Source organism: Melanotaenia boesemani, chromosome 19 (genome assembly GCF_017639745.1).
Source record: "Melanotaenia boesemani isolate fMelBoe1 chromosome 19, fMelBoe1.pri, whole genome shotgun sequence".
NCBI lineage: Eukaryota > Metazoa > Chordata > Actinopteri > Atheriniformes > Melanotaeniidae > Melanotaenia > Melanotaenia boesemani.
The window spans coordinates 9,846,025-9,856,786 of NC_055700.1; the positions used below are offsets into that span (position 1 = coordinate 9,846,025).

Below are 10,762 nucleotides of genomic sequence, written 5' to 3' on the forward strand. Positions count from 1 at the left end.
ACACATTTTCAAGCTTAGATCAGGCTTACTTGATTACAAAATGTTTTATTACCTAAAACAATTTTCTGTTGAGTGATAAACATGATTATACATTTTTGCAGAATAACAAATCAGCATTACAAAACTTCAAGACTTAAAATGTAGGTATTTCAGTCCTTTCTTCTTTTAAAATAGTTTGAGAACTGGTTTCAGTCAAAAAGGAAGCACATCAGGTGAAGATGTTAAAGCTTTCAGCACACTATCAGACAGTACATCAGGATCCATTAAGCTTTTATTAAACATAGCACCCAAACACATGTTAACACAACAGATGGAATATCCACACAGGAAACAAAGCCACAATGAGGATATGAAACCACATGAATGGTGGTCTGTGCTGTGTATAAACACAGAGGAGGTTAATGATCAACATACAGTGCAGCTCAGTTGGAAAATATTCCCAAAGTGGCTATAAGTTTACAACGGTCTGTCAGTGAGTTTCAGATTTCAACAGATGTCAAAAACCTTCATTTGCATCTTAAATACAAGAGTACAGTCTATGGTATCAAGCATCACACTTTAAATATATTAAGATTCTAATAATAACAATAAAAATACTGACAGATTTCCACAAAAAAAAAACCTCTGGTGTGCTCACACACCTCATATTGCACTCCCACTGTCTTTCCTGAAGGTCCCTCAGGAAGCCCTCTTGTTTTTGTTTTTTGTTTTTTTTTTTCTTCAAATGACACAAGTCACAAATCAAAGCCATGGCAGCAAACTTTTGCCACTCCATGTTCAACCCTTTAGTCCAGTATTCATGCATATGCTGCGACTGTCATTAGGATCTGCACGGCCATGGAAACACATGGTATCTGTGCAACAGTGTAGGCCACAGAGCGGGTGGGGGCTTGCAGGGCAAACAGGTATGCAATGCTGTGCAGCACACGACCCAAAAAGAAGACAAGAAAATGAAGGCGGGCCGCTGACAGCGAAGGTCCAGTCAGGGAGTACACAGCACCCAGGAAGAGAAAGGGAAAGATGTTTTCCATGTCGTTATTATGAGCCCTGAAAGACAGAAATATAGAATATGAATGAATTTTTGCAGCCAAGTAAATTTAAGGTCTTTATTGTTTCACCATGTCTGTTCTCTCGCTTTTTTGTGTGAGATTTGAGAATGTTTGGATTGGCACTCTTTTCTTTGGGGGGGTATAATGGCTTTAATGTAGCCATTACACCTTCATTGTCCATTTAATAACACAGATTTTACATTCGAAAGCTGCAGTTTACTTAAAGCAAAAAAGAGTAACTGGGTCAAGTTAACACTAGCAGGTTTCTGGGTGCAGCTGCAAACCAATTCCAGTCCCACTGGTTTTCCTGATTAAAAACAGTCTCCCCAGTGGCAGTGAGGGGATTTAACTCAATTGTTTTGTAGCTATTGTTGTTTGCATGTTTAACTGGAGCATTGTGCAGTCTGAAATTACGTTTGCTATCAGCCTTTTTCTTATCAAATGAAAATTAAATACAGGATTTGAAAAATTGTTCAAAAGACAAACAGAAATTGTAATTTCCCTAGACAACACATTAGAAAAAAAATAAATATAAAAAAAACTAAATATGATATGAGAAATGTTTTTGCTCCTATCACTGAAGGTGGACCTTACCCATAAATAAATTAATTAATAAAATTAGCTTAAATTATAAGTGATAAGACAAAAATATGAACTTGTAAACTTGGAGCTATACAGTTATGTAATCCTGAGGACACACTGATTTCAGCAATCTGTGACTCCGCTGTGTAGTAAAATGATGACAGTGTATTTCTTGATCATGTCATGAGTCATCACATTTTTGATTTTTTTTTCTTTCTTTTTATAAAAACAATCTAACCTTGGAAAATCTTTCTTTGAGCAATTCTATACGCTCTTTCATTTCTCCATAGCAACTTGATCCAGACCAATTCATCTCAAATGTTGCATCAAGAAAACAAAAATGCAAAGTTCTCATGTGCCAACCTGTTCAGACTACAATCAAAGCTCTTTCCTGTTTCCTCTCCACCCATTAAGCAAACCTTTTACTGCACTATTCTAGGAAACCTACTATCTTGGCTACTTTTCCAAAAGTGCACAAACAAATTTTAAGACCTGCAGACTTTATGAACCTCGTGAGCTAGCAATCCACAAACATGAGTGAATCTAGATTTACTGATTAAAGATGTTTGTAATTTTCTCCAGCTGCAAAGCTATTTTTCAGCAGAAGTTCACAACAGTTCAGGGAAGGTTTCTGTCCCAAATATGTGTTAGACTAATTAAATCAAAAGCAATTCACTGAAAGCTGAGTCTTGTTGGAAATGAAGGGATCAAAACACATGAATGCATGAAAAAAGTTCCATAAGAATGGGAATATGCCTCCAGAAAACAAATGTAAGGAAAATGGCTATAGAATAAAATTGCAGCAAATATTGAATCTCTGTTTGGTTTCGTTTTTTTAAATTTTTTATTTGAGTTGCATAATTCATGGAATTGCATAATAATTCATCAACGAATGAATGCAACTCCCATAAACCCATTCATGCTTACTGTTGTTTGGTTTGTTTGTCCTTAATTGTTTTGTTTTTTTTGTTGTTGTTTTTTTTAAATATCCCTAAGCTATAAGCATGTCCAAACAGAATCCTGTGCACTATTACCTTCGGCACCTTTCCACATACGGATCTTGTCTGTGAAACTGTAAACCTCCGTGTCTCAACGAGTCCTCAGGATTTGCAAAAGCCTTACGAAAAGGAGCAAATGGAAAGAGAAATGTTACACCAGTGAATATATATATATGTGTGTGTGTGTATATATATACATATATATATATATATATATATATCATGATTTATATCAAATTAAAGATGCTTACTTTGCTTTAAAAAATACAGATTAACGCGTTTAAGACACTCACCTTCTTACGCAGTCTCACTTGCCCCGTTATAATCGCTATAACATACATTTTAATCACCAGAAGAACGGCGTAGAAGACAAAACAGGAGAAAACTTCGTTGCTTATCATGACTGACGTTTTGAAACTCCAGTGAGCCACAGTGAAATCAAAGAGGAACTCCGAAGTTGCTTTCCTGCTGAAAGTGACAGTGAACCCGAACTGGGGGCTTTTTTAGTCTCCAGTCGGTGATGCCTCCTCCCACTAACCAAGATGATGATGACAGGTTGAACAAGCCGGAAATGTTTCATTCATGCGTCCAATGTGGATTTCCAGACTGAACGCAAGAAAGAAAATGCTCCCCGAGGCAACACTTCACGTGCGCAATGAAGGAAAAAACCAAATAGTACAGGATTAATCATTATTGCTGATGTTGTGTTAGCTGCATTTGTAATGTGTTTCCTGACATCCTTCATATTGGATGGAATAGAGTACAAATCGACTTTTTTTTCTACTTCTCTTCTTTTTTAAATCAAAGACTCATCCACAAACAAAAATGCAAAACGAGGTCAAAACTGCATTGCCCATGGCTTAACACAAGAATGTGATGTTTTTGTACTTTTCCGTATAAAAAAGACTGTTATTCTCTGTCCTCTGTACTGTTTAAAGTACACTTTCACCTATAGGACATATTAAATACAGTAGAGCAGAATGTAAAGCTGTTAACATGTGTGTAATGCAATATCCGGTTGCTCACTCTGACACTCTGATGTCTCATGCCAACACATTTACTCTGATGATCATACTGACAAAATGATTTCATGCGAGTCTGCTGGCAAAACATGAGTTGTGAGGTTGGTTACAAAACACAGAAAATTTCCGCTCCAGACTGGATTGTAGTGGATCTGGTAGCATAATTGCTCAACACTGTTGGTTCCACACAGGAAACCAACTGTATTTTAATTGTGAAATATGCAACCATATATTTTTCTGAGATGTAATTCAAGAAATGTAAACATTGCTTTAGTATAAACTACACAAAAATGTTGAAGGCAACTTAAAAAAAGGGAAAGGAAGCACATATTTGACATTTCCCTCAAATACATACATATTACAAAGTAGATGTGGAACTTAAATCTCTGAAAGTAGAAGCTGGAACACTGTAAAATGTAACTAGAAGTATAATCCAACTATTTGCAAATATTGTAAACCAACATTTTATATACAATCTGACATTCATTCATTCATTATCTTGACCGCTTATTCCATTACGGGTCGCGGGTGAGCCGGAGCCTATCCCAGCATTTTTAACAGGTGAGAGACAGGGTACACCCTGGACAGGTCACCAGTCTGTCGCAGGGCCAATACATATAGACAAACAACCATTCACACACACACACACACACTCACTCCAAGGGAGAATTTAGAATAACCACTTAACCTATCATGCATATCTTTGGACAGTGGGAGGAAGCTGGAGAACCCGGAGAGAACCCACGCATACACGGGGAGAACATGCAAACTCCACACAGAAAGGCCACCACCCCCCAGGTTCGAACCTCCCCCCAGCCGAGGCTCGAACCGGCGACCTGCTTGCTGTGAGGCTGCAGTGCTAACCACCACACCAACGTGCAGCCCTCTGACACTGAAAATGTAAAATGTTGAAAATGACAATTACTATTTAATGAAAAAATGTTTCCCAAATTAAATTTCATGCAAATTCAAGCCGGAGGGGCAGTACTGCATTCTACCACTGCACGATTCTGTTATCACAGCAAGGGATCAGGAACACTTCTAGAAATTGTCTGTGAACAGAAATCGTCATGATCCAGAAAAGTTGCAGTCTTTGAAAATGGACTGTGACAAAGTAAAAAAGAGTTCAGTGGTCAGAAGGAAAAGCTTGATATTTAGGAAACCAAAGAGGAGAGGGACCATCTGACTTGTAATTGTTTGCAGGCTCACTTCAAAGCTTGTATTTCTGATGGCAGATGAGAGAGCATCAGGGCAAAAGTCAATGCTGAGAGAGATACAGGTCTCCCTTCTTTTTCAGGCAAAGTGTTGCATATTTCATCAAGACCATGCTAAACCACATGCTGCATCTATTACAACATCATGGCTTTGTAGTAGAAGAGTGGAGGTGCTGATCTGCTAAGATTTGCAAAGAATGACATACCAGCATTCAACCCCTGATGGAAAATAATCCCTATGTGGTTATACACATATAATTATAAGTATGATTATAGCTGTTATTTTCTCTGAGATATTCTACCATTTGAACAGCACTTTAATATTGTAGTTTAATATTGTAGATGGTTATGAGTTTATCTTTGTGTACAGCTGTCTGATCAGTTAGCTTTTGAACACTTTAGCTTGTGCATTCTTGTTTCTTTTGTCTTGGGAAAATAACTTACATCAAATAAAACAGGACCCAAGTTAAAGATAAATAAGCAGCACCACCACATTTACTGTAAATACATGACATTTCCTGCATAAAGCATCGTGTTTACGTTTATGTTTGTATTATAACACCTATAGTCAGCCATCAGTCACTTGTGCTGCCAGTCCAATGTGAGCGAGCTGCTTGAGCTGGTGTCATCGCAGCAGTCCTCAGCATCAGAGAAGGAGGACGTGTAGTGGAGCCCTGTCACTCTGTGGTAGCCTTCCTGGATCATCTGTGGGTAGGTGGTGAGCTCCACAGCCCTGCGGCCTGTCCTTCTTACCCTCACAGTCCACATGTCAACCAGCTGGGAACACATGACACAGCCCATTGTGTGTACTCACAGATTATACAGGTATACAAGGAAAGTGTCAGAACACACTCATTCTCACTCAGGAATGAAGAGTAAGTAAAATTACACTATATTAAATAAGTAAGATCAGTATTACTGATACTTAACTAATCTTGAAAATGTATTAAATGCAACTGGTAATTAAAGTGCAATATTTGTGATACAGGATAAATTGAATATATTCAGTATGTTTTATAAGAGTGACATGCACAATTTTTTATTTTAAATACTTATTAAGAATATAACATGGTATTAATAAAGTTCTAGTGTTAATTATGTTTGAACATGTTCATTTTTGTGTTGAAAATAGAATCTAAAGACACTTAGCACTTGTAGCCCAGTGCCGGCAGGAACATAAATGCCTGAGAGTGAGTGCCTCCCTGGACAAATGTTTGGCAGTGTTTTTCTTATATAAAGGGCAGTAAACAAAAGCAGATGAGAAGAAAAGGGAGGCCAAAAACCAAGTTTCACAGACCAAGAGTTGCAGCAGAAGAATGATCTGTTTTCATTCATCAGAAAACCACTAGTGGTTTTAGACAGGAGAGCAACCATGGGAAGAAAAGGTCAAACAGTCATAAAGAGCCAGTCTCAAGGTGTCCTCTGTTTCAGATAGCTGTCAGACATGGCATGCAAATATTTACAGAGGGTGCTTTTGCAAAAAGGAAAAAAGAAAAACTCAGACAGTGTAGACGAAGTTGTGATTAGTCCAGCAAGTCTGCTTTCAGATGAGTCAACACTACCCCTCTAGGCTTTAAAGCCACAGCAGCAGCGTGTCATACAGCAGTTTCTGAGTGGATTCCTGTGTCATGCCGATCATCTCATAGCTTCACTGCAGTGCTGTTGTCACCAGATATCTAATAAATGTCTGAAAAGAAAGCAAGAAATTAATTAGCATTAGCATTATTTATCTATGAATGAATGAATGAATGAATGATATAGTAAATATTCAGGTATGATAAATATTTTTATACAAATAATTTTCTTTAATTTTAAGAAATCAGGATTGTGCTATAAAGTAAGTAAAATGAGGCTACGGCCTTATGAGTCAGATTATAATTTTAATGATTTCTACATTTTTAGCTGCTCAAAATTATTTTGTTTGCAACGTGCAACAGCTGAAACATTAATGCCAGAGGACCTAAGTGGACGTCCTGCCCTGTACATTGCAAACATGTCATGTGGCAAAGATGTACAGGGATATACAAAAAGGTGGTACCATGAAAATAAATAATAAGGTCCAAGAATCTATTTGAAAATCAAAAGACTGAAATGACACAAAAATCTGTTGTAACACATTTAGGAGAGTCTGACCTCTTTGCTTCAATACATGTTGCAGTTGTAGTACAAGAGTTGGAGACACAGCCAAAAATGGATGAGCACTCAAGTGTTTATAATTTGAAATATTAAAAATGTATATATAAACCAGGCAGAATCTTGTGTGTTTTAACAGCTGTGGCAGGGAAATGATCACCTCCACAGGGCTCATTTAAATTAATTAAAAAAAGAAAAGCCCCATCCCTTGTATCATGAGCCTGTGCACAGTAAATGCTTAGCTTCAGGTCTGTCAACATTTTCAAAGCAGCTACAGTGTTGTGGCAGGATCTGTTTAACAGATTTTTCCCCTTAGGATAGGGTGTTTTATTGAAAGTGCAAATATTCCCATGTACAGATCTCAACTTGTCCTCCTTGTCTGCTATCCAGCTTCATCATTCAAAGCTGATTGGTGAACAGAGAGCTACAGGCAAGGACGGAAATGACTGTGATAATGAAAAAGGGGACAAGTAATGTGCTGCTACATGCCACACCCATCCCATCCTAGAGAATGGACACTGTCCTGAACTGTCACTGTCTGGTCATTTGCTGCTTTAAAATGGGATCTTTAATTATTCATCAGCACATCTGATGACTCATGAAATGCATCCTAGTATCCCAGCTTTAGAGTAACTTCCATCTCACTAATCTTTAATGGTGTCAAAGCTGTGTGTGCTTGAGTGTGCATTCATGCTCAGACTCACACACACTGCAGAAAACATACTAATGTGTTGTGATAATATGACATGACAAATGCTGCAGCTGTGTGTCTGAAAATAATTTTGTTTGTGGCTCTTACCTGAGGACAGTGTGCAGTTTCTCAGCATCCATGCTTTTTATGTGCATCGTATCCTCTGAGCAGCCTGGTGTATATCCTTCTCAGTCTGCCTCCTTCTGTCTGGGCTCGACACAGCTCAGCATATGCGTGGGACTTGAGATGACATCACAGCTCCTCACTTAAAGTGTTGCTGTCTTTCAAAAATGAAGAGACATTCGCTCTCTCTTTCTCTTGCTAGATAAATCTTTGCTGTAATGCTAAAAAATTAAAAGAGATTGAAATGAAGGATTCCAGGGAATTTCTTTTTTAACTGCACCAATTTGAGAGCTCACGAGGGACATCTTTAAAAGTGACAGTGACCACCAGATTTTTGTACAGCCACTAGTCTGATTGTGTTGTATTTTCATACCAATTTGTTTAGGAAAAGTTAAGGTCTGAACTGGAGCTAGAAATCCTCTACAAGAAAAGTGAAGTTTTAGACTAAATAGAGTAGCAAATATGCTTTTACGTATGTTTTAATCATCTTTAGAAAGACCTATCACACTTATTAGTAGGAGTGAATTAAGCTAATGAAAATATGAAATATTGGTCAGATTCATTGAACAAGTAGCCTTATTTTTCAAGCTTTTGAAGCTGGATCCTTGTGAACATAATTATTATTGGACTTTACATCCATGTTGGTTTTATTTTTATCATTTATCCACAGTCTAAATAAACCAGAGCGTCTAGGCGCCAAGAAGATGTAGCCTTCTTTGGAAATCTTTAATCCTTTGTAGTCCCAAGACAGGATGTCTTTACTCACTACTTCTTATGAAGATTGAGATAAAAGTATAGATCCCATTCTCATGCCGTATACATATCAAATGGTTAAAGACTGAAAACAGAGGTTTTACGTGTTTACTTCTGTTCAAATTTAAAACAGACTTTGCTTGTGAGTAGATTTTCTTACTTTTGGACAAAACCACAACCGCCGTTTCTTCAATTCATTTGTCCCACATAAATCCATGATTAGAAGATAAAATATGAGGCTGTGACTGAACTTACCTGACTCAATGAGAATGTACACAACAGTCACGAAAATGTAAAAAAAAATAAATAAATAAATTGCAAACCCATTTATGCTGGTTTAAATGTGTCTGTAACTGTAAAAAAATTTTGCCACAGTATAGTCACTGCCACATTATGCGGCAGACATCTGATAATCCAGGCTATAACATAATGTTTGATCCATGCATACTAAACAATGATGATACCTGCTGAATGGTGGGCTGCAACTGTAAAGAGCACCACTGATTCTAAGCATTACACTGACGTTTTTTTTTTATAAACTTGTCCTGTCCAGTATCATAGCAGCAGAATGATGGTCTGGCTTCTGTGTTGTGCCAAACAAATTTGCTTTGCCAAGGGGAGCTTATTGGGTATAAGGCTCGTCTTGATATTCTACTTTATTTATTTATTTAGAATCAGGGGTGTTTCCTGGCCCTGTTCTTGAGCATTGCATCACCTTGTTTAAAGCCAAATACTGTAATATGTGCTTTGATATGTATTTATTTTCAATCTTAAACATGACAATGTAAACAAGATCTCTAAAATCAGTAGTAAACTTTTACTTTTCCAGACATCTGCTGTTTATCTCCACAACCTGTGCTTTAGTGCACATCTTCTGCAACAAAAGGATGAACGTGAACTGTTTTCAGTCACTTGCAATTTTCAGAATAAAGATCATGCTTTAGTATTTACTACCTCTCTATCATCTCATCTGTCTCTTCCTTCTTTTCCTACAGGCTTCATCACTTGTTTTCCTTCCATCATTTCTCTTCTTTCCTTCTTTCACTTGCTGTTTTCTATCTTTATAATTACTACTTTTTCAGTAGTATAGCTTAGTTTAAACTAGTGGTATACTCTGATTTTTCCTTCCCAGTCTCGAACACCCCTGTCCTGGAGCAAACACACACATTCAAGAACCACCAACCTCATTAATACATAAAGTAAACACCCACACAAAGGTGAAATCATAAAAGACTGGTTTTGTATTCCACATATAAATGTATTGTGAGCAACATAAAACGTAAAATACTCTTTAAAACGTTTTAACTACTGACCACTTTCCATCTACTACAACGCAAACGCGTGCGTGCGCGCGCGCACACACACACACACACACACACACACACACACTCTCTCACAGCAGCGGGTATGGCGAAATACGTAGACTTCACCACTGGATTTAATGCAAATGTGTATAACAGAAAAGGGCAAGGCTAACGGTTTAGTACAGCTAACTTCACCTCCGAAATACCAAGTACTGCCACGAATGATCTGCCTAATGTTCATTTAATTTTAAGACATACAGGGTTTAAATTATCTGTGGTTTACCTGTTTCGTGTGTTGGCCAGAGTCTTTCTGCCCATTGGCAGCGAACACAGCTGAAGAGTTTCTCTCTTCTCTAAATAAAAAACCGTCTGGTGTCCAGTTTTGACCGCTAATAATGACCGCTCGAAATAACACCAGAATTCAGATAAGGGATAAAACACCGGGCTGTCAGCCAACACGGAGGATCCCCGCTTCCATAAAACTCCTCTGTGATTGGTCATATTGTACCTGTGCATTCACTTAAGCAAGGAAATTACAAAACTACCATCTTCTTTAATGTCATAAGGCGGCTGAGAGAATGTAAACTTATTCCTTCTTGGATGAAAACACATTCGGGGCTTGATGTGAAATGTTCGAGCCGGAAATGCCCATGCCTGGACCTGACCGGAGGGGACAGAAAAAAAGGAGAATAATGGGAAGGAAAAAGGAAAGTATTAAAAAGGAAGAGGTAGAAGGCAATGACCCTTCAATCCAACCTAACACCAGACAACCAACCGCTACACCTGTACAGAAACACAACAGAGAATTTCCTACAACTTTTACAGGTAAACTAAGCTCATCAGGAGTTCCTAAAACAAATAACGAAGACAGGAACAACATCATGTATCACAAC

General features: G+C 37.8%; 1 protein-coding gene across 1 annotated transcript; it reads right to left on the bottom strand.

The window, feature by feature from the left end:
- Positions 1 to 253: 253 nt before the first annotated feature.
- On the bottom strand, positions 254 to 4,184 carry ptges (prostaglandin E synthase). The gene is made up of 3 exons (XM_041971002.1): positions 2,923 to 4,184; positions 2,666 to 2,748; positions 254 to 1,047 (listed from the first exon to the last, which is right to left on the bottom strand). Exons 1-3 carry the CDS (start codon positions 3,028 to 3,030, stop codon positions 798 to 800), a joined length of 441 nt encoding a protein of 146 aa, XP_041826936.1. The 5' UTR covers positions 3,031 to 4,184; the 3' UTR covers positions 254 to 797.
- Positions 4,185 to 10,762: the final 6,578 nt, after the last annotated feature.

Excerpts from the sequence above, each read along its gene's own strand:
- ptges (XM_041971002.1), bottom strand. The coding sequence starts at position 3,030 with ATGATAAGCAACGAAGTTTTCTCCTGTTTTGTCTTCTACGCCGTTCTT. Across the intron at positions 2,749-2,922 it reads AAGTGAGACTGCGTAAGAAG|GCTTTTGCAAATCCTGAGGA; the intron begins GTGAGTGTCTTA and ends CCTTTTCGTAAG. Across the intron at positions 1,048-2,665 it reads TATGTGGAAAGGTGCCGAAG|GGCTCATAATAACGACATGG; the intron begins GTAATAGTGCAC and ends TCTGTCTTTCAG.